Here is a 23,953-nt window from a genome sequence, read left to right on the forward strand (position 1 = left end):
TGAAAGTGTTGTAAAATCAGAGATATCTTTCATCCTGCTGGGCCTGAGCTTGGCAGCCATGTACTGCAGTCCGTGTTACTGTCACGATCACAGGACAGAACCTCTTAACCCCGGTCCTGAGATCAGGATTCAGAGTACAGTGTGTGTGTCACCTTGCTCCACTGTGACACTGACCAGTCCTGCATCAGGCCGTTGTAGTCTGGACTGGTGGTATGGAGTGCCATGTGCTGGCTCTGGACTGGTGGTGTGGAGTGCCATGTGCTGGCTCTGGACTGGTGGTGTGGAGTGCCATGTGCTGGCTCTGGATGGTACAGGCTGCCTTGTGGACCTGCACTGTGCACTGAGACTCCTTGCCATGGCCAGATACTGACCCCGGTGACATCATGAGTGTTCTCCTTGGGGACTTTGCATATGTGGGAGGAAGTGGTCATGTGGTCCAGGAGTTGACTGAGCCCTTCCCGTTAGGCAGTGTGCAGTGGACAGCGTGGGCTCCCTGCTCTTACATATTGGTTATTCACTTGCCCAAGCTTCAGTCCCTGTCGCCCTGGAGGGCAGGGATCCCATTGTCCCTGGGTCATTGTAGGAGTCAGTGTCTCTCAAGGCCCTGGCACGGCCCCTGCCAGAAGGGCTCGGCAGTGCAGCTGCTGTGGCCAGACCTGTCTCCTGGGCTCCCAAACTTGGGCTTACACCTTCTGCCCGCTAGAACTTCCCAAACTTGGTTGACTTTTCTCTTAAAATCCTCATTTAGTTAGTCCTCATCTGAGATTTTTCTCAGGTCAAACTTAATTTTTATGAAGTCTTTAACTGGGATGGGCATTGTTAAGCTGCTGCCTGTGAATCTGGCTTCCCATATCTGAGTTCAAGTTCAAATCCTGTTTGCCTTGTTTCACATCCGGTTTCCTGCTAATGCACTTGAGAAGACAGCCAAAAGTGGCTCAGGGTGGGAGAGCAGGACGGAGTTCTCGAGTCCCAGCTTATGCCTGGGCCAGACTCAACTGCTGTGGCCATCTGGGGAGTGAACCAGCAGATGGAAGATAGGTTCATTCGTTTTTCCTCTGTTATTCTGCCTTTCAAATACATTTTTAAAATAAAAAATTGCAAGTCTCACACAGATGTGTGTCAAATTTAAAGGCAACATTTCTACCCCTCTTGTATGTCCGTTTTTTCAGAGCGGACACCTTAGATTGTTGCCGTACACTCGGCTTATGTATACCTGTTCCCAAGTATTCAAGGGACCTCAAAAAGGGCATGGAAAATACGCATTATGAGGAAAACTGCAGGGATTTCAAATTTTTTCCCCAAAGTAAGAAATTTCATTTCCCACAAGCGTTTGAAGTACCGGTACCTCCACCTGTCGGTTGCAGCGGCTTCACTTTGAAGACTCCCCGTGTGTCTGCAGACCCGCTAAGCTGGTCTGAGAGCATCAGGCTGCTGGGTCATTGGGCTGGAGGCCGTGTCTAAGTTCTTCCGTGCTTGGCTTCTCTCTTGGCGCATATCCAGTGGGCATTTTGTTTCTACTAGGTTCTGTGATTTTGAGAGTAGGAGCACTTTTTTTTTTTAAAGATTATTTTATTTATTTGAAAGGCAGAGTTAGAGAAAGATAGAAATCTTTCGTCTGCTGGTTCACTCCCCAAATGGCCAAAATGGGCCAGGGCTGGGCCAGGAGTTTCCTCCAGGTTTCCATGGGACCAAGGGCATGGGCCATTTGCACGGCTTTCCCAGGTCTGCCAGCAGGGAGCTGGATGGGAAGTGGATCAGCCAAGCTGGTGCACACACAGGATGCCAGTGTTGCAGGCGGCACCTTAACCCATGATGCCACAACACCAGCCCCACAGAGCACATCTCGTGTGCTGTTTGTCCTAACTAGCTAGTATGTAGCTTTTATCTCATGGCTTTGGATGGAGTTTTTAAAAATTATTTATTTCAAAAGCAGAAAAAGAGACCTACTATACACATTCGTTTCCCAGAATCCCGAGGGGATGGCCATTATCTGCGCCTCCTAGGGTGTGCATTAGCAAGAAGCTGGATCAGAAACGGAACTGATAGGAGAGGCTCAGGCTCATTGCCAAGTATCTCCAAGCTGCTTAACCAACGCCCCCACCCCCACCCGGCTTGGAATGTTAATAAGCCAGTGGTCCCAGAACTACCCTGTGGTAGGCTAGGGTTCAGCAAGTTTTTGTCAAACTTTTGTTCTAAATGTATACTGTGAGTCTTGCTGTCATGTTTATGTTTTTTAAGAATTTAAGAAGCATTTGTTTTGTTATTGTTGTTCAAGAAGCAGTTGTTAATGTAACTGATAAGTCACCTATAACCTTTCAGATCAAGCCAATCAATGAGAGATTGAGAGAGATTAAAGGCTGTAAAATGGTGATTGATGTCATAAAGACCCAGTTTCCTCAGCTGAAGAGAGTGATCCAGTTTGTGTGTGGGAACGGCCTCGTGTGTGAGACGGTGGAGGAGGCCCGGCACATCGCCTTCGGTGGGCCTGAAAGACGGAAAGTGAGGCAGCCCTGAATTTCCCTTTTGGAAAGCTGATGCTAACACACAGTGATCTTTGTGTGTGTTGTCAGGTGTTCTCTGTAGAAGGACTCAGCAGGAAACCTAAGGGACTGAGGACTTACATGGTTTATATAATGTTCAGTTTTAAACGGAGGGCTATTGGTTTGTTTTGCTTTGTTTTATTTTTTTAAGATGCATTTTCTGTTGAAAAGGCAGATTTACACAGAGAAGAAGAGTCAGAAAGATCTTCCTTCCGCTGGTTCACTCCCGCAAATGGCTGCAATGGCCGGAGCCAAGCCTATCTAAATCCAGGAGCTTCTTCTGGGTTTCCTATGCATGTACAGAGTGCCAAGGCTGTGGGCCACCCTTGGCTGCCTTCCCAGGCCACAGGCAGGGAGCTGGATGGGAAGTGGAGCAGCCTGCACACTAACCAGTGCCCATAGGAGATCCCAGGGATTACAAAGCGAGGACTTCAGCCACTAGACTACCACAGCAGGCCCTAAACTGAAGGTTTTTTAAAAATAAGAAACATATATGGTTTTTTCATAATGTGCATTTTCTACCTCTGTTTATTTAAAAGTAGGGTGACAGATTTTTTTCTCTGATGTTACGCTGCCCAAATACCTGTAAACAGCTAAAGCTGGACCATGTTGAAACGAGAAGCCAGGAACTCTAACCAAGTTCTCAGGTGGATTGCAGGAACCCAAGTGTTTAAAACATCACCTGCTGCCTTATCAGGCACATGAATAGAAAGCCATCTAAGAAGCAGAGGAGTTAGGGCTTGAACTGACACTTGTAGTGTGGGATCCAGGTGTTCAAGGAAGCAGCTTAACCATTCTTGTCCCTAAACACGGTTTTTGGAGAACAAACACAAGAGGCCGGCCTAGTGGCCTAGCACAGCAGTCCTGCCTGTGGCACTGCCTCCTGTACCTGCACTGCTAAAGTTCTGGTTGTTCCACTTCTGATTCAGTTCCTACTGGTGCCCTGAGAAAGTGAGAGGTGTCCCGAGTACTTGGGTCACTGCATCTTTGGGGAGACCTGGAGGAAGCTCCTGGCTCCTGCCTTCAGACTGGCCCAGCTCCAGCCGCTGCAGACATTTGGAAAGCAAACCAACAGGTGGAAGGAAGGTCTCTCTGTCTCTTGTCTCTTTCTCTGTAGTGCTGCCTTTCAAATAAATAAATAATATATATTTTTAGAACTATCTTTTCTCTGTAAATCAGCCTTTCAAATAAAAATAAATAAATCTTAAAAAACAAAAGAAACTTGTGTAGGATTTCTTAATAACACATTTATTCTGCAGGTTAGGTTTATTATAGCAATAATTTAGAGCAGTTACCTTCTTTTACTTTGTACAGGGTAAATGTTCTTGTTGAGCCTTGGATTTTTTCCTACAGTCTCTATTTTAATACATTTTTTAATGCCAGGAAAGATTTTACGTGCTTATTGTACAATCTGAGTTAATCCACATGTGACTTGCTGTTGATACCAATTAACTTTTCACGTATTGTTTATTTACAAGGTATCTTCAGAAAGTTCATAGAGAATATGTAATGTGAAAAAAACTGCACAAGATAAGTTTATATTTTAATTCCATTTGCATGAAGTTTTTCCGTGTCTTCATGTTATGATTTTTTATTACAATTTATAAGAACTAAATTTTTTAGAGAAATGCCAAGATACGCATTATGAAAGAAATGGTAAGGGCATCGCTTCTCGGCCTTTTGGCTAAGATCAAGTGTAGTATCTGTTCTTATCAGAAATGGTAAGGGCTACACAGTGGCATAGCAGGCAATACACCAGTTCAAGTCCCGGCTGCTCCCCTTCCGATCCCCCCCGTGGTAACGGCCTGTGAAAGCAGCGGAGGACGGCCTAAGGCCTTGGACCCAGGAACCCATGTGGGAGACCCAGAAGCAGCTCCCAGCCCAGCCTGGCCATTGCGGCCATTTGGGCAGCGAATCAGCAGATGAGAGATCTCTGTCTTTGCTTCTCTCTGTAACTCTTTCAAGTAAAAATTAATACATCTAAAGAAAGGAAAGGTGGACCCCTCTTTCTTCTCCCAGCCTGTGATTAACTGCACATTCTTTTTATAAATCTTCACCTCTATTTTTCAAGTCTTGGTGCTGCTGTTTTAAGAGCCCCCCAATTCTGTTTCCGCAAGTTTTCCCTCCTAATGCTAAATTCAGACCTGGGCTTTTCTGTTGAGCTATCCTAAATAGTTTTAAAGCTTTGTTTCCTTTTCTGCAGTTCAGTTTTTCAGAATTCACACCGTCGCCTCTGACTTTGCTTAGGTCAGACCTCTCCCCAGTTGTGAGTGGCCCAGGGCGCCCTTCCGTCTCTTTTCGTGCCAAGCCGTTGTTCCTCGGCAGTCTCTGCCAGCTCCCCCAGCCTCGCTGAGGCCCCTCCACAGAGTCCTTAACTCTGGAATTCCAGATCCTTTGATGCTGCTTGCACACCTAGGCCCTGGAGTGCAGCCACACTCAGGGTCTGTTTGTCGTGTCCATGTCTAGACCCCTCTCTCCGGTCACTGTTCTTGTGTGTTGGGCTGAACTGCCTGCTTCACTTGCCCTTGCTGACCTTGATTTACTGTGGACATCGGAGGTGCTCACTGAGCAAATAGCAGCCATTGGTGGGTCTGCCAAGAACGCTGGCAGATAGAAATGTCAACTCTTCCTCTCTTCCTCATTGTAACGCTGCAGGAGTCACCCCCACACAGTGACTTTGGAAACTGTTCCGTGACACACACTGACGGGCTGACATACCACGTCACTAGATGCACAGTAGTTCTGAGATGTCCTGAGGGCAGTTGAGAATCTTCTTAGCAGCAGGTCCTGTTGAATTTCTCAACTTTGATCCCACAGAGAGAAAGAAGCAGCATGGTCTGAAGCTATTCAGCAGGGAGAGGACTTGCCTCCGCCCGCTTGCTGCTTCCTCAGACAGGCGCACATACACGCAGCCAGCTCCTCTGCCGCTTTCTTCCGGAATGCCCACAGTATCTAGCGATGGGCCAGGCAGAAGACCAGAGCCATCGGGGTTTCCTGCACAAGTGGCAGGGGACCAGCTGCTTGAACCTGGTGCCTCGTTGGGCGCATGTGAACGGGAAGCTGGAGTTGGGAGTGTAGCAGGGACTGACACAGGCACTGCAGTGTGAGGTGCAGGGTCCCCAGCAGCCTCTCTGTACTGTACATTCCTCACTTTATCATTTACTTCTATTGGAGAGACAGAAAGATCTATTTGCTGGTTCACTCCCCAGATGTCTATACAGCCAGAGCTGAGCTGATCCGAAGTCAGGAGCCAGGAGCTTCTTCCAGATCTCCCACATGGGAACAGGGCCCCAAGGAGTCGGGCCGTTCTGCTCTGCTCTCCCAGGCCATAAGCAGGTTGCTGTATTGGAAGTGGAGCAGCTGCGGCATGAACTGGCGCCCTTAGGAGAATCTGACTGCAAGGCAAGGATTAGACAGCTGAGCTATCTGTCACCCTGGTCCCTAAGCAGGTTTTAGGATTTTTTTATTTGGAAGTGTCTCTTGATGTGCTGTCTATTTTATTAGTAAATTTAAGTCAGTTTTTCTCATTTACAAAATCCTCATCTGTTAAAATTGCTATTTTATGTTCTGACTTTTATCTTTATGCACTTTCCTTGATCTATATATATATATATACTTTTTCAACTTTACAGACTGTAGCTCTTGATGGAACACTGTTTCTGAAATCTGGGGTGATCTCTGGAGGATCAAGTGACTTACGACATAAGTCAAGATACTGGGATGAGAAGGAGTTAAAGACTCTGAGAGACAGAAGAGCACTGCTTCTGCAGGAGCTGAAGGTAAGTCCATGCTGTGGGAGGGCTTAGGAAGAGAGAGGGAGAGGACCTTCCATCTCCTGGTTTACTCCCCGCTGGCCACAATGACCAGGCCCCAGGAGCCAGGAGCTTCTTCCAGGTCTCCATGTGGGTAGTTGGGCCTGAGCACCTGGGCCATGTTCAGCCACTCTTTCCAGAAAGCTAGGGATCTGGATCAGAAATGGAGCAGCAAGGACTCGAGCTGGTGTCCACATTGGAAGCTGGCATCCCAGACCGTGGCTTTATCTACCATGCTATAGCACCAGCCCTGCTATAAAAGGGTTAAAATGGGGCCCAGTGTGGTAGCCTAGTGGCTGTCATCCTCACCTTGCAACCACCCTGACCCCATATGGATGGCTGCTCCACTTTACTTCCAGCTCCCTGCGTGTGGCCTGGGAAGGCAGCTGGGGACGACCCACGGCCTTGGGACCTGCTCCCACATGGGAGACACAGAGGAGGCTCCTGGGTCTGGGTCGGCTTCGCTCCAGCCACTGTGGCCACTTGGGAAGTGAACCAGTGGACAGAAGATCTTTCTCTCAGTAAATCTGACTTTCCAGCAAACATAAATACATCTTTTAAAAACAGAATAGGAATTTTCTAGGCAAGGTACTGATTTGAATGATGAGATAATGAAAACACCCTCCGTTTACGCTTGTTTCAAGTACTAAGTAGCCTGGATGAAAAACTTAAGCAATTCCTGTCTTATAAAACACTACATAAATGTAATTATTGTTTCTGAGCCGGTATCGATTCATCTCTCAAGTTAATTCCTTGAAGTAGAACTTATTCATCTAACAATGTGTGCTCAAAGTGTCAGTGGATATTTCTAAATTCCCATCAGAAGAAAACCTGCAGTTAGAATGTATATGACCCCAGATTGCAGTGTTGGATGCTAGCAAATGTTTTCATCTTAGCCAGTCTGATTGGTTAAAAAGTATAATCCAGTTGTTTGATGTCCATTTCTGAAATTATGTTACACTCTATTTAAATGAGTTACTTGTGTTGGTTAACTGGTTCTTAGTCAAATACAGTGTAAATGTTTTGTTTGACTTTTTAGTTGGCTTTATTGAGGTGTGATTTATTTACCATAATAGTCACTGATGTGTCCCGTGTGTCACACACACACACACACACACACACACACACAGTTCTTCCGAGTTCTTTGCATCCACTTTCTACTACAGTTTCTGCTTCTAGATTTCAATGTAACAGGCTCATTTACATGCAGTCACAAGTGGTCTGTTGAGTCACGCTTTGTTCGTTTGGCCTGATGTTTTTGAGATGTGTAGTGCTGTGTATCAAAAAATTTATTTCTTTTTGTTGTTCACTATTTGAGAGTTGACTATTTTTATCCTGTGTGTGTTTTTAAACATCTTTATGGGGCCAAATTTACTAGATTTGTAATAGCTTACAGATTTTAGAATATGTCATGATTAGAAACTATCTAATTCTTTATCCCGACGCTCTGAGATCAGCCAAGATGGGATACTGCGTTCAGGTGCTGTTGGCCGTAGACTCTCATCCCTCCTAAAGATGGAAGATCGCTCAGTAACGCTTCCTTCGGGTGCTGCTGTGTACCTGACATTTATGTGTTTGCTCATCTGTAGCTTATGTTGATGGCTGGGATTCAACTTTATTTTCACCAAGTGATTTGCCATTTTATAAAAATTTAATTTGTCTCCCACCTACTAGAAATGGTAACTTTAAGAGACACTAAGTCCATAGCCTGCTGTAGATAATGATTTTTGTATTCAGTGTTTTTTTTTTAAGATTTATTACTTTTTATTGGAAAGACAGATATACAGAAAGAAAGATCTGAGTGGTTCACTTCCCAAGTAGCCGCAACAGACAAGCTAAATTAATCCAATGCCAGGAGCTTCTTCCGGGTCTCCCACAACAGGTGCAGGATACCAAGGCTTTGGTCCGTCCTGTAGTGCCTTTCCAGGCCATGGGCAGAGAGCTGGATGTGAAGTGGAGCAGCTGGGACACAAGCCAGTGCCCAGTTGGGTTCTCAGTGTATGCAAGGCGAGGATTCTGTCGCTAGGCCATCGCACTGGGCCCTGTTTTCTTTTGTGTATGTCTACTACCGGTTTTTGATGCAAGGAGATAAGGCAAGTTTACGTGACTAATTTTCTTTTCATGTGAGTTTGAGAACATGTTTTATGTTTTAGTCTAAGTGTGGTTATGGTAAGGTTGAGTTTTATAGATTTAGATATAAGCACAAGATAGTTCTGGGAATGTGGCAGATCGAAAGGAATCTTGCTGTACATGTCCATGCTAAGCTTCCTTCTGTGTGTCCTATTGGCACCAGTGACAGCTGAGCGTGGGTCATCGGGGGGCTGCCTGGAACCGTGAAGGCATGTGGGGGAAATTCAGAACACAGGGCCATCCTGGGTTAAACACGTTCAACAGGAGGAATGTGTGTTCTTTGTAGTCCTGCCTGAATAATATGTAGGTTGTGGCCTCCCTATTTCTGAGTGGAGAAATTCTAGTGAGAGCAGAGAGGTGTCTTTGGCTCCTCTGTAGTGTAGTGGGTAAGGGACACTGGCCTTGTGTGTTGTTGTCGCTGGTGTGGGGGCTGCTACTGGTTAGGGAACTTTGAAAATAAGAGAGAGCCATTCTGAGAGCCTGGCTCAGAGAAACGAGTGTTAATTAAATCCCAAGTTTTTAATTCTGCAGATACTTTGTTGACCTCATATTTATTTTAAAGTAATTGTGGGTATTAGTTTAATTGCTTAAAAGTAACCGTAGGTATAAGTTTAACTGCTAGTTTTAAGTCTGTGTGAGCATCCTGTATCTAGGACAATGGGATGTAATGAGTTAAAGAGATGCAGTGTAGTGTCAACCACTAAAGATTTTGTGGAAGTAAAAAACATGTGATTTATAGAATACTGATACATGAGATTTTTTTAAGATTTTATTTATTTTTATTACAAAGTCAGATATACAGAGAGGAGGAGAGACAGAGAGGAAGATCTTCCATCCGATGATTCACTCCCCAAGTGACCACAATGGCCGGTGCTGCGCCGATCCGAAGCCGGGAAACCAGGAACCTCTTCCGGGTCTCCCACGCGGGTGCAGGATCCCAATGCATTGGACCGTCCTTGACTGCTTTCCCAGGCCACAAGCAGGGAGCTGGATGGGAAGTGGAGCTGCTGGGATTAGAACCGGCGCCCATATGGGATCCCGGGGTGTTCAAGGTGAGGACTTTTAACCGCTAGGCCACGCTGCCGGGCCCAAAATAAATAAATCTTTAAGAAAAAAAAAATCAAGCTTGTATCTGACTACAAGGCTAGACAGGCAGGACTGTGGAATGATCACTACAGGAAAAAGGACCATGGCCTCAAATGCCACTTACCTTCTGTGCCGAAAAGCGTATTCAGAGGATCTGCTGTTTGATTCACGTACGCCTGTGGCAGAGCCTAGAGGAAGGACTGTGAGCAGCACTGCGGAGCAGACGCAGGGATGTGAGTGAACAGGGTGTGCTGAGTTAACTCCGCAGAATTGGGGGGATGGACGTGCAGAGCAACGGAAACGTGTCCCCAAGGCCTCGCCTGTGAGGAAAGAGAATTAGAACATTCTGAAGATGATCTCTTGAGGGGCAAGGAGCAAGGGTGGGGCAGGAGGCTTTCAGAGGACGCTGAGCTGGGCAGCCTCTGCTGCTCTCGCAGGCTCCTAGCAAGGAGCAGGATCTGAAGAGAAGGAGCTGGCGCGGAACCGGCACTCCAGCTCAAGTGCCAGCCTCGCAGCGGGAAGCTTCTCCCACTGCACCACAGTGTGGACCCCAAGAAATTAGTCTTTTTAGAAACATGTATTTATTTGAAAGGCAGAATGACAGAGGGAAGGAAAGATCTGTCCTCTGATCCATGCCTGAAAAATAAAACATGATAAACTTCGTAGAGCAATTATAATGCTTAATACTTATGGAATATTAAAGATATATAAGATGCAAAAATCTAATGGTTTTTAAAGAGTGGAGATTTGTATTAATAATGTTGGCCATAATTTAATGAATTGGATGTAAAGAAAAAATGTAGTTTTGAGATCAAAGAAGTCATCAAAACGTGGATTATTTTAAAGAATTTTATATACAGAATAAATCAAAATAGAAAAGACAGTGCCGGGCCCGGCATGGTAGCCTAGTGGCTGAAGTCCTCGTCTCACACACGCCCAGGATCCCATATGGGCGCTGGTTCTAATCCCGGCAGCCCCACTCCCTGTCCAGCTCCCTGCCTATGGCCTGGGAAAGCAGTCAAGGACGGCTTAAAGCCTTGGGACTAGCACCTGCAGGGGAGACCTGGAGGAGGAGCACCTGACTCCTGGCTTCAGACCGGCTCAGCTCTGGCCATTGCAGCCCCTGGGGAGTGACAGTGGACAGAGGATCTTCCTCTCTGTATATCTGACTTTCCACTATAATAAATAAATGAATCTTAAAAAAAAAAAAAAGACAAAACTGTGCCTTTGAAAGGCTAACAAAGTCATGAAATAAATTAATTAAATCCTAATGAAGTAAAAACCTCAGTGATCAGGAATGAATATATAATCTTAAATGCAAAAACTGTACGGTGATCTTCCACCTGCAAGCCCTGGCATCCCAAATGCACATCTGTTCATGTCCCAGCTGTCCCATCTCCAGTCTGCCCCCTGCCTGTGGCCAGGGACAGCAGTGGAGGACAGGCCAAAGCCTTGGACACTTCCAACCACTTGAGAGACCCAGAAGAAGCTCCCGGCTCCTGGCTTCAGATCAGCTCAGCTCCAGCCATTGCAGCCAATTCGGGAGTGAACCAGCAGAAGAAAGATCTTTTTCTCTATCCTTCTCTGTAAATGCACCTTCAAATAAAAATAAATAAATGCTTAAGAAAAAAAAAAGCGGTCTCGTAGAAGTCATTGCACATTGCTGTTCCCAGTACACTGTGTGACTGGCATAGAGGCGGCCACATACCATGGCAGGTGAGTGAGCAGGAGGCTGCAGTGCGTCAGGCCAGTGGGGTAGTAAGCCTTAGAAACAGTGACACACGGCCTGGGAAAGCAGTAGAGGATGACCCTGCACCGTCATGGGAGACCTGGAAGAGGACCCGGTTCCCTGCTTTGGCCACTTGGGGAATCAGGAGATGAAAGATCTTCCTCTCTGTCTCTCCTTCTCTATCTGACTTTCCAATAAAAATAAAACAAATATTTTTTAAAAAGTTACATCCCGTAAGTGAACCTTGAGTATATCAACCATGAGTGACATGGACTGGCCACAGAAGGACTGGTATTGGCTGGTGTCGTTGATGCGATATGCCTACAGAAGGACCAGTATTGGCTGGTGTCGTTGATGGAAATGCCTACAGAAGGCAGATTCAGGGACAGTGAGTGGTGCAGTGGCTTCCCAGAGCTGGAGAAGAAACACCCGGGGGGATTGAGTGGATACCAGAGTTCATTTGTGCAAAGAAGAAAGTTAAAGTTGGATTGCATGGTAATGTGACTATATTAAAACATTACTGAACTGTAGGCTTAAAATGACAAAAATTGGCACCACTGTTGTGGAATAGCACGCTAACCCCTGCCTGAGGTGCTGGCATCCCATTTGGACACTGGTTCAAGTCCTAGTCACTTCACTTTGAATCTGGCTTCCTGTTAATTGCCTTTAGCAGAAAAAAATGGCTCCAGTTCTTGGTCCCCTCATCCACATGTGAGACCAGGAAGAAAGATCCAGGATCCTGGCTTCTCGTCGCCTGGACTCTGGCCATAGCAGCTGTTTGAGGAGTGAACCAGTGCGTGGAAGACTTGGTGGTGGGGGGGAAGCCCTGAGACCGAATAAATTTACAGCTGTGTTCTGTGTAACATTATTCTAATTTTATTTAAGCCATTCTAGATCCTAGAAAATGAAAACTTTTCAATTCATTACACAGAGAGTATAAATTTAATATCAAATATGAAGGATAGTTAAAATAATAGACTGACTTTATAAATGCATGGTTTTCTAAGCAAAATATTAGCGTGACGAATCCAGCAATGTGTATGTCTGATGGACAGTTGCGTGAATACATGGCTGTTGCAGGAGTAAGTGAGGAGAGCACATTTGATTGGGGACAAACCAGGATTGTCCATAGGAGGGGCATTTGAGCTGCTAAACCTGATAACAATATCGAATACGAGTCCCTGATGTAGATTACTTGAACAAATAGCCTTAAGCTTTCAAATAATTGCTTAACTAATGAATTCCTAAAGCCATTTTAGTTAAAATCAGGGTATAGATGCCTGCGGTGACCATAAAAAATGGTCTTGGAAGTTCCAATAAATACACTAGACACAAGATGAAATCATTTGTAGAGTAAATCTGAAAAGATGCCTTGCTAGAACTAAGACCAGCAAGAACTACAGTTCAGAAGCCATGGAATTTACTAAGGAGGCAGAGGTCTCCCTAAGCAAACAACTGGTTTTCTGTGTTCTAGGATGAAGTGTGAAAAAATGGAAACAAATCCTAAAATAGGAATAAATGTAAATACGCTGAGGGCAGCATTGAGAAAACGACATCTCCTGGGAACCAGCTGCAGGGACAGAACTGGCGTGTGGCCGAGAAGGCTCCCAGCCCGCCTAAAGCTTTTATTTAAAATATGACCAAGATTTTCTTAGTCGATAAGTGGTCTCAAATCTTACACATGAAGGGTTTTCTAAGACTAGTCAAAACAGGCAGAAGAGAGTGAGATGGAAAAGCCGTGTGGTGCAGGAACACCCAGCATAGTGAGACGGAGAGGCGTTCCCCAAGTAGAGCCAGGAGGGCTGGTCATTTAGTTGGCAACAAGATGGTTATTTCAGTGAGGGAAGGCTAGATTATTTAATGAGATCAGTGCATCTGGTGAAAGTAATTTAATGTCCCATAAGTCAAAAAAAATTCTAGATGAACCAAAGCTTTGAACTAAAACCAGAGTTATTACTTGGAGAGTAAAGCCATTGAATACCTTTAGAAAGAAGTTTAAAAGGACGACCACGAGTCTGTCTTACTAAAGAGCTCTTTACCTGCTGCCACGCACGGGGTGTCATGGTAGACTGAGCCGAGGCAGAGCCAATCCGTGCGGGGAGGTCCGTGTGGCCACTAAAGCACGAGAAGCACTTCGCGGGAGATACAGTCCTCAGAAGAGTACTAGTCAAGCTGACTTCCTGTGCATCAGGAAGATTTGGGAAACATCTGAAACTCCTGTTTCTAGTGCTTGTGTAAGGAAGAGATTGCCCACCCATCCATTGTTTATGAAAAGGTAAATCTGGAATAACAACATGAATGCCTTTGACCCACTTGAGGAGTTTGACGTGGTAGTGAGGGTGTACCTGCAGATGTGGTGCGGCCTTGCTGCGGAGCCAGAGGCTCAGTGCATGCTTGGCACCAAGAACAGCTGTGTCGCTCTGGTACTCATCAGTGGAGGGAGGACCCTAAAGCTGCCCGCTGGCATTGTGAACAAAAGAGAAGAAAAGCATGTTGACATGATGCTGATTTCAGAAAGCACCCCTGCAAAAGCAACGTACAGGGTGGTAGGTGAAGATGCTCTAGGAGGCTTGGAGTGAAGCAGCAGAACACACACCCTAGAAGTGCATTCGAGTAATAAGATCAACTCAGGGAGTGAGAGAACAGACCCAGCCGTGGGTCCTGACACACAGGCCGCATGTGCCACAGCATCTCACCTGGACACTTAGGTGCTGTGGGCGCAGCACAGTCCCAGCTCTCATCCTTCATACTGTAGTCTTCCCTCTTAGGAAATGTGCTGGCTGGTCCACTTTGTTTCACTTTGTTTTGTTTTTTATTGGAAAGTCAGATATACTGAGAGGAGGAGAGACAGAGAGGAAGATCTTCCATCCAGTGATCCACCCCCCAAGTGACCGCAATGTCTGGAGCTTCACCCGGGTCTCCCACGCAGGTGCAGGGTCCTAAGGCTTTGGGCCGTCCTCAGCTGTTTTCCCAGGCCACAGGCAGGGAGCTGGATGGGAAGTGGAGCTGCCGGGATTAAAACCGGCACCCATATGGGATCTGGGCAGGTGCAAGGCGAGGACTTTAGCTGCTAGGCCACCATGCCAGGCCCTTGTTTTGTTTTGTTTTGAGGAAGCTGCTTGCCAGCTTGGTCACTCCAGATGGCTGATGTACGTAAGTGCCCAGGCTCCTGCCTGAAGAAGGAGATGTGATTGTGGGCGTGGATGTGCATAAAAATCTCGGATCACCTCAGATGAGTTTCCTTGGGTATCCCTTAACTGAATCGCTGGACTCAGAACCCCATCCATTAAGAGAATTGCAGGTTCCATGGTCTAACCGTGGAGTGCATGAGTCAGAGCTGGGCCTCCTCATGGACTAGGATAGAGCAATGGACAGCATGTCCAAGTGTATGTGGAGGATATGGCAGTACAGTGAGCCTGGGGAGGACACCTGGTAACATGACAGGACAGAACAAATTCATCAGCTACCCCAGCCAAGTGTTGACAGTGAATATCTGGGCAAATGGAGACTAAGGTGGACTATGTCGGCCAGCAGATTGTGGAGAGATTTCCTCATGCTTGGAGTAACTCAGAACTGTTGGATTATTGAATCCTCTTGAGCTCATCGGGGACCCTGGGGTGGTGTCGGGTGGCTGTGCTCCACCCCGGGTGCAGAGGTGAGGCTGGGTGTGGCTTCTCCGCTTGCCAGCGCCCTCCCCCCGCCCCGTGTCCCCCAGATACAGGAAAGAGAAAAGAGACTGCAGAAATGGTGATCTCACCCGCCTTCCTGTAGTCCTTGACCCTAATCATCCTGATAACTATCATCGAAAATAAATTAATAAAGGAATTTTTTACTTAAGGATAGACAAGCAGATCTCCATTAGCTTGTTCATTCCCAAAACGGCTGTCGTAGCCAGAGGTGCGCTTGTTAGAGGCCGGGAGCCAGGAGCTTCTTCTGGGTCTTAAATGTGGGTGCAGGGACCCAAGGACCTGGGCCGTCCTTCTCTGCTTTACTAGGCCATAGGCAGGGAGCTGGATGAGAAGTGGAGCAGCCAAAACTTGAACTGGTGCCCATATGAGATGCCAACGCCATGGGTGGAGGATTAGCTTTGCTGTACCACCGAGCTGGTTGCAGACCAGTGAATTATTACCTACAAGAACACTCGGGGAAGTCTAAATGCTTTTCTATTTTAAATTGTCTCATATTTCTCTTTTTAGGATTTAATGAAGGCACTCCGCAAGGAAACTGATTTGAAACAAATACAAACTCTAATACAAGGAACTCACATGCGACTAAAATATTCACAAACTGAATTGGATATGATTAAAAAGAAGCATCTTGCTGCCTTTTACCGGGTAATATAGACTTAAGTAAAAGTTTTGGGGGTTTAGGACCAGCATCTAGAATGTTTGTGGCATCATGTAGTTTTAAATACTTCACCCCATGATTGAGATTATATGTTAATTGTCTGGTTTCTTATTTGTATGATATCTAAACTTGTTATCCAGATGTATGCAGATCCATCTTCAGATTCTCTGATTCTGAAAGGTGCCTGTCACACTTCTCTTTCATGACTAGGATCAGTCTCAGCTGCAGAGTGAACTTCTCAATATTGAGTCTCAGTGCACTATGTTGGACCAAGGCATCAAAGAGCAACAACGAAGAGTCGAAGAATTCCGAGCTAAGATAAATAAGGTCCTAAGTGTTACATTTTGCCAAAAACAGTATGTCGAATGTGCAGAAGGAAAAGCTGCTAGTTAACAGTGCCCTGTCAGAAACTGGTGGGCCAGATTCGCTTCCTTCTGTCTGTTGAGAGCTCTGCTGCCTGTCGAGCTATGGGGGCCAGTGCGTCCCCTGCTCTGCTCCAGCCTCTGCCCGCCACGTCATCTGTGCCCCTCGCACCAGGAGGGAGACTGGCGTCCAGGCTGTGCTTTCAGGTTACCTTTTCAGCTGCAGCAACCTTGTTAACTAACTGTGTGTCAGATCTAGTGCTCAGGTTTGGGGCTAAAAAGATTTGGTCATATAGCCTCTGCTGGCAGCATGACTATTCCCCTGTTGGGTGTGTCAAGTCCTTGGTAAGTGGCTTGTCACACCTCCCATTTCTAGATTAAATTTTCCCCAACTTCTCCAATCATTTGAGATTACTGTAGTGTTGAGACCAGCTCTGGTAGCCACCATGTGAGTGCTCTGCTCTTTGTTGATTCCCAGACTAGCACACGAGGTCAGTGCTGTCCGGGCATTGCCGAGCCTCACAGGACCGAGTACCTGCAGCTGCCAAGATTCGGATGGATCTGCTGCTTAGGCTAATCAAACTCACTGCATAGTCCACCCGGACCTGATCATCTGTGACAGTCCTACTGCCGGGTCTCTCTCCTAGCTGTGTAATTACACATCAGTGCAGGGCTTGTCAAAACTGAGTCTAAAAGTTGTTTTTGTTGGATTTAGTTCATTCGTGTCTTTCTAGATCTTTTATACTTAATTCTGTGATGTAGTCCTCTTGTTTTATATTGCCTAAAATGCAATATTATACATATGTAAAATTATTTCTGCATAATATTATATTTTCGGGTAACTGAAGTGAGTGGAATTTTTGACTTTTATAAAGTCAAAACACTTCATAAAGCCAAGATACTTCATAAACCCAGTTCCAGCTTCAATTTAAGTTTTTGAGTAAGAATTTTTTAAATGCATCATTTCCTGGCCCCTCAGAATACAGGGATGCTTGGTGGGGTTAGTTTTGTACATAATCTGTGAAAGTCCTAAAGAGAAAGACTTAGAGTTAAGCAGTGTCTGTATTTGCTAGAATTAATCATTAAGCCAGTTGTTTTAAAATAAAAGGTGGAAGATGATATTTTCCTGCACTTCTGTGAAGAAATTGGAGTAGAAAATATTCGTGAATTTGAGAACAAACATGTTAAACAGCAACAAGAAATTGATCAAAAAAGGTATTTTTAATAATACTGGTAACCAGTTTATATAAAATAACTATTATTTTTAACTTAGAGGAATTAAGCCTGAGTTAGTCTTTATTTCAGTTAATCAAAAAGCAGCTAACAAAAATTCATGCTCTTATGATGTGATGCAACAGAAAGGTTGACGAGAAAAAGATGATAGAATTCTGTAGGAAAATTCAGTAGTTCAAGGCAGTTACTTTTCTGTGTGTGTGTTTACCTGTAATTTAATTACCAACTCAATACACCTGTGGACTTTGTTTTAAGAAAAAAAAAAACCTCAATAAATTGATTCTGAAGTTTCCATGAAAAACTAGGCAGGAAAACCCTGAGAGAGCCGTGGTGACGGACCAGGACTGGCACGGGTTACCACAGAGCAAGCGCAGAAACACGCCCTGATGCAAAAGAATTCTCATCTCTTACATTTGTGGAGAAAAGATGCTTTTTAAGATTTTTTTGAAAGGCAAAGTTAGAGAGGCTTTCCATTCACTGGTTCACTCCCCAAAGGGTCACAATGGCCAGAACCAAGCCGGTCCGGAGCCAGGAGCCAGGAGCTTCTTCCAGATCTCCCACATGGGTGCAGGGCCCTAAGGCTCTGGGCCGTCCTCTGCTGCTTTCCCGGGCCATTGAGTAGGAGCTGGAAGGGAAGTGAGGCAGCGGGGCCATGGGCACCAGGTGCTGCAAGCATAAGTTTAACATGTTATGCCGCAGCACCGGCCCCAGTACATCTTATTAGGGGAGGAGGAAAGGGTGTGGTTAGCTGGTGCATAAGGAGCACCTAGCTCAACCTGGAGCTTCAGTTCCCGATTCCAGCTCTGGTCAGGTAACTGGGTGCTAACCCCACAAAAGGCCTGTGCAGTGCTCCGGGCTCCTCGGCTTCAGCTGGGGCCTGGCCATCGGGGGTGCAGGTGTGAACCAGCAGAGGGAGCACGCCAAGGCTCCACCCAGGCAAATGCCTGCCCCTCCCAGTAATTCTTGCAGTGAATGTTGAGTTTTGTTAGATAGTTTCTCCAATGGTTTTGCTTTTTATTAGTTCAAACTGGCTAATACACATAGTGGTGAGTTACATGGATTAATTTTAGAATGTGAAACTGTCTGGCATACCTACAGGAAACCCATTTAGAGTTTTGTTCTTTATTACCCATATATGTTAAATCAAAGTTTTGTGAAGAATTTTTGCATGGATGTCATTAAGCTTAGTGGTCTGTAGGTTTTCTTGGGATGACTGTGTTGTTAAGGTCAGGGCGATGCCAGCCTATACAGTGAAGTGGGCACTGCCCGCTTCCGCCTCCGTGTGTGCTTAGCAGGAGTAGGGTTTTCTGCATGTGTTTTTCTTGGGTGAGCATGGCAGTTGTGTCAAGTTGTCAAGTTTGTTAGCCTGTTGACACTAGTGTCTTTTTTGTCTTTGCCCTTTTGAAGGCCTGTGAGAGCTGGTCCTGACGCTGTCACTGACCCTGCTGTGGCCCAGGCTCGGTCCCATTGGTCCTCCACTCGGCTGTTTCTGTGGCTGACTGTTCCCGTCTTCCCCGGGCGTTCTGTAATCTTTCTGAAGTAGGAGCTACAGTACGTGTGTTAGACATCTTCTCTCAAGTGAAGCAGCTCGAGGGCTTTATTTTCCTCAGAACTGCATCCCACAAATTTGTTTGTTGTGTTTTCATTTTCCTTCTGTTCACAATGTCTTCTCATATCCCAGAGATAATTGAGAGCAGACTGTGTAACACATGTTGCCTGGGGAAGGGCTGCAGAGACCTCCCTGTGACTGAACCTCAGTCACTTGAACTGTGAGCTGCGAGGATGCGAGGATGTGCTGTGTTACTGTCGGCCTCCCGCCCAGCGCTGCCCACGGCCTGTGGTCTGCAGGTACGTGAGGAGGCTGCGCCCTCTGCTCCCAGGCGGCTGCGCCTTGGCCACCAGGCCCCTGACAGAGCTGACAGCCCCCCGGGAAAGGCGCGCCTCGTCACCATGTCTCTCAGCGTCTGCTGTCCGTTTTTGCTTCATGTATTTTTCAAACCTGTTGTTAGGTGTTACCCATATCTGAGATCATTTTGTTTTGATTAATTTTTTTTTTTTTTATGGTGAAAAACATATATTTAGAATTAGAGAGCTGGATGCAGTTTAGATGATCCCAATTTTGTTGGCAACATCCAGAGCATCATAATCAGGAGCCAACCGCACGTACGCCTTCTTTTCTCCATCGGGCCTGATCAGGGTATTGACTTTGGCCACATCAATGTCATAGAGCTTCTTCACGGCTTGTTTGATCTGGTGCTTGTTGGCCTTGACATCCACAATGAACACCAGTGTGTTGTTGTCTTCTATCTTCTTCATAGCAGACTCTGTGGTCAGGGGGAACTTGATGATGGCGTAGTGGTCAAGCTTATTCCTCCTGGGCGCGCTCTTCCGGGGGTATTTGGGCTGCCGGCGCAGGCGCTGCGTCTTGGGCCTCCGGAAAGTGGGAGATGTGCGGATCTTCTTCTTGTGGCTGTGGACACCTTTCAGCACCGCCTTCTTGGCCTTCAGGGCCTTGGCTTTGGCTTCGGCTTTGGGAGGGGCGGGAGCTTCCTTCTTCGCCTTCGGCGCCATCTTGGTAAAAAGGATCTGTTTTGATTAATTAATCCTGTTATGTGAAGTGCCCCTATGACATTTTTTTTGCCATATTTCTTGTTTTGAAGTCAGTTCTGAACTTCAGAAAATTTCCTCAAGAATTTTCACTTTCTCAGTATTCATTTTATTTCTTGTGAAAATCCAACTATAGATTTAACAGGTTGAATCTATAGCCTTCTCGGTACAGAAGTGATATTTTAAAAATACGTAGTCATTCCAGCTAACAGCATGGAATGTTTCCCATGTATTCTAATCACCTATGTATTTTACTAGAATTTAAAATTTTTTTTCTCTCAGATTATTTTCTTATTAATTCTTACACATTCTGTGGATCTTTTTTCCTTGTCTGTTTCTGTATTTTTTAAGTAGGCTTCTTATGTAGAGAAACATTCTCAAATTTTAGGTTGATCTAACAACTGATAGCTGTATTAATTCTAGGTATTAAGTTTGAAATGTTCGTCACTTCCAATTGGAGGCATAAAACACGAAGTGAAATATACAGACAGGGAGTTTGAGGAGGAAACCCAGGCTGGAGGTCCAAAATGTGAGGGTTTCAATATGTACGTGGTGCTTAAAGTCATGTGAACAGACAGCTGAAGAAACTGCCAACGCAGAGCAGGCTGCTGCGTCCCCCTCCAGCTCGCTATCTTTCTCTCTCTCCCTCTCTCCAACCTCCTGTGCAGAAGCTGGGCCCTGAGGCTTCCTTCCCCCCCTGCAGGCAGTGTGGGTGCAGAGTGGAGCAGGGACTGTGGCTCCTGGCTGGGTGTCTTGTTCTACCCCACTGCTTGCTCAGTGGGTAAGTTGGGCAGGTCTTGTCTGTGCTTTGTTCTCTCCTCTGGTAGGTGGGGAAGAACGTTACCTACCTCATGGGGCCACCCAGCTGGTGTGAGTGCATGCGTGAACCTCTGATGAAGGATCACTTGGCTTTTTCTTGTTTTTGCAGTAGCGCTGTCTGTCACAGTGTCTGATACAGTTGGTGCTTTAGAACGTTTCTTGGACAAATGATTCTGTTAGCAGGGAGTGGGAGGAAGAGAGCAGAAAAGAGCTTCCATGATTCATGCTGGCTCCTTTTTGCAGAGAAAGACGGGTTCTGAAATTCTCAAGTTTGGAGTTTATGTGTGAATCGCTACTTGAATCACTGACAGAAGTGCAAACGTGTAAATTATAAATTAATGGAAGCAAGCAAATCTGTACAGCTCATAAAAGAGTTAAGAGACGTATCACCATATCCGCTGGGCAGCATACCCACTGAAAATAGAAGGATACGGAGATGATTAGCATGGTGCCTGATGATATGCAGACTTGTGAAGTGTTCTGTACTTTAATTTTCTGTGGGAAAAAATCGTCCTTGTGTGGCGTACAGATCCAGATTCCAACCACCAGTTACGAGTTACAAGACTGTCAGAAAATCTGTCAGCGATAGCAATTTGATGTTACAGATTAGTATTGCCGCTTTTAGGCTGGAAATGATTTGTGGCTGTGAATGAATATTAACTATGTATCTCATGTTTACAGATGAAATGACAGGCTATCTAGAATTGGGGGAAAGAGCATGCGTGGAGTTAGTAGATTAACTGATACTGTGATATTGAATGATATTTTTTAAGATTTATTTTTGTTGGAAAGTCAGATATAGAAAGGAGAAGAGACAGAGAGGAAGATTTTCCGTCTGATGATTCACTCCCCAAGTGGCCGCAATGCCTGGAGCTAAGCCAATCTGAAGCCAGGAGCCAGGAGCTTCACCCGGGTCTCCCACGCAGGTGCAGGGTCCCAAGGCTTTGGGCCGTCCTCTGCTGCCTTCCCAGAACACAAGCAGGGAGCTGCATGGGAAGTGGGGCCACCGGGATTAGAACTGACACCCATATGGAATCCCAGGTGTACACAGCGAGGACTTTAGCTGCTAGCTACCATGCCAGGCCCACCATTGAATGATATTAAAGCTGGGACAACTACATTGGGTTCATTGCAGATTCCTTACAGTGTGTTTGTGACATCGGACATGGGGAAAGTTGGTGACTCAGTGTTTCCCCTCGCTCCTCACGTCAGAGTGCCATGGTTCAAGTTCTGGCTGTGTGCCTAATCCCATATCCCAGTCGGTCAGGGCCTGGGGAGGCCTGAAGTGGTGGCCGCAGTGGTCAGGTGGTGCGTGCCGCCCCGTGGGAGAGGGGTCATGCTCCTGGCCCCGCTGGCTCTACAGAGTGGACCCAGTGGACAGGAAGCTTCTCTGTTTAGCCAGTTTAGAAGAAACAGCTCTGCTCACCACTTACCATGTTTGACTTCATTAACTAGGTTAGAATTTGAAAAACAAAAAACTCGACTTAATGTTCAGCTTGAATATAGTCGCAATCAGCTTAAGAAGAAACTGACTAAGATCAGTACATTAAAAGAAACTCTCCAGAAAGATACGGAAGACATTGGTATCCTGACAGAGGTAATCAGTCCTGGGTGACTGGAGCACCCTTCCCTGAAGAGGCCTTGCTGTCTTGGGTCCTGGCGGTGACCAGCGTGGGGAGGGCAGGCTTGAGAGGTCCTTCATGGGAGACCAGGAGGGGGCCCTGAGGAACCCCTGAGCTCTGGCATCGGGGGGGCAGCATCTGATGGGGTTCAGGGTGAGAGTGGCTGTGTGTGGGAATGAACGGGAGACCCAGGAGGCTGTCCTGAGACAGGGGTCATTGTGGCCAGAATGCTTTCCTGGGACAGTGGGCACAGACGGCAGGTGGCAGAGCTGCAGAGCAGCTTCAGCTGGAGGATGAAGCTGGACGTGGTTAGGCTTGTGCGTGGTGTGGTGTGCGTGGGCCAAGCTGCACGCAGTGAGATGCCTGGCTGGCTGGCTGGGATTGGTCGATGACAGCTGCTACTTCATGCAAGGATGAACCCACAGGGTACATTCTCTGCACTCAGGCTGAAGAAAACTGCCTTCAGATGGTGAATGAACTGATGGAGAAGCGGCAGCAGCTGAAGGATGTGTGTGTCACTCAGGGCTCCAGTGCGGAGAAAGTTCAGACGCAGATTGAAGAGGAACGCAAGAAGTTTTTGGCTATTGATAGGTAATAACATTTTAAAAACCACGCTAGCGTTTTAAGCATGTACAGCATACATTTGAAATGGGTTACGTTCTCCCGTGTGCGTTTGTGGTGCAGATCTTGTTGGTGTAAGCCTCTGTTCTCTGTGTGTCTGCAGGGAAGTGGGGAAGCTGCAGAAGAAAGTTGTCATCATCCAGAGTGCTCTGGAGCAGAAACGGCTGGAGAAACACAACGTGCTGCTGGACTGCAAAGTCCAGGACATCGACATCGTCCTGCTGTTGGGGTCGCTGGATGACATCATTGACGTGGAGGTACTGCGGCAGACGGTCTCAGGGAACACACAGCTTGAGGACCTTGACCTCCTTGACCCGTCCCCTGACTGCCTGTTCTTCCTCTTGCCCTGTGACTCCTTCCTGAATGGGGTGGGGTCGCAGGCTGAATCCATGTCAGACTCTGGCTGGTGTAGACTGGCTGTGCCCCCGTCAGAGCTCTCTTCCTTCCTCCTCCCACAGTGTCCTGCAGAAGGGGGCAGGTGGGCTCCGTCTGGGTCACGTCCCCCTTGGTGGGTGTGCATGGAGAAGGAGAGCAGGTCTGCAGAACCCAGCACTGAGCGGAGCACGGCACAGTGAGGCTGTGGAGGGAAGAGGGACAGAGAGGGTGAGCAGGGAACTGGCCCGGCACCTCGTGAGGGGGAGGAGCGAGGCCGTGCTGCACACTGCACAGTGAGTAGGTGAGCTGCAGTCCCAGCACCATGTTACTTTCCAGAGAACCAGGGAGCACTTTGAAGGTTCTTAGGACAAGGAGGTATGTTTAAGGAGAGAAATATGAAATACCTTACTTGGACCATATTAAACTCTCACACTACACCTTGTAAACATGTACACTGATTTGACAGCTAGACATAGTTTTAAAGAAAAAATAATAAAGGCCAAAACTGAGGAGGTGATAGGTATGAATTTTCTGTCTAAAGGGCTCAACAGAGACCGCAGGGATCCCACATGTGGGTTGGGAGTGGAAGCATTGTCACAGGAAGAAGACAGGGACCAAGGATCAGGAGTCCAAGGTGCCGACTTTACTCCAACTTCTCTTGCATCCAGCC

The 23,953-nt window shown here is 46.5% G+C and overlaps 2 protein-coding genes and 1 pseudogene across 3 annotated transcripts in view; 2 read left to right on the forward strand and 1 right to left on the reverse strand.

The window, feature by feature from the left end:
- Positions 1-23,953, forward strand: part of SMC1B (structural maintenance of chromosomes 1B) — a 47,809-nt gene that overhangs the window by 15,431 nt on the left and 8,425 nt on the right. For both annotated transcript variants that reach the window (XM_004589427.2, XM_058673558.1), the window contains exons 11-18: positions 2,320-2,499; positions 6,173-6,319; positions 15,494-15,631; positions 15,855-15,971; positions 17,115-17,221; positions 22,121-22,262; positions 22,733-22,878; positions 23,012-23,165. In XM_004589427.2, the coding sequence (XP_004589484.2) occupies positions 2,320-2,499; positions 6,173-6,319; positions 15,494-15,631; positions 15,855-15,971; positions 17,115-17,221; positions 22,121-22,262; positions 22,733-22,878; positions 23,012-23,165 (1,131 nt within the window). The remainder of the gene's footprint in view (positions 1-2,319; positions 2,500-6,172; positions 6,320-15,493; positions 15,632-15,854; positions 15,972-17,114; positions 17,222-22,120; positions 22,263-22,732; positions 22,879-23,011; positions 23,166-23,953) is intronic.
- LOC118757636 (U2 spliceosomal RNA) lies at positions 4,205-4,301 on the forward strand (annotated as a pseudogene).
- On the reverse strand, positions 19,283-19,825 carry LOC131482075 (large ribosomal subunit protein uL23-like). Its single transcript, XM_058673559.1, has one exon. The coding sequence runs from the start codon at positions 19,808-19,810 to the stop codon at positions 19,343-19,345; it is 468 nt and encodes a 155-aa protein (XP_058529542.1). The 5' UTR covers positions 19,811-19,825; the 3' UTR covers positions 19,283-19,342.

Source organism: Ochotona princeps, chromosome 15 (genome assembly GCF_030435755.1).
Source record: "Ochotona princeps isolate mOchPri1 chromosome 15, mOchPri1.hap1, whole genome shotgun sequence".
NCBI lineage: Eukaryota > Metazoa > Chordata > Mammalia > Lagomorpha > Ochotonidae > Ochotona > Ochotona princeps.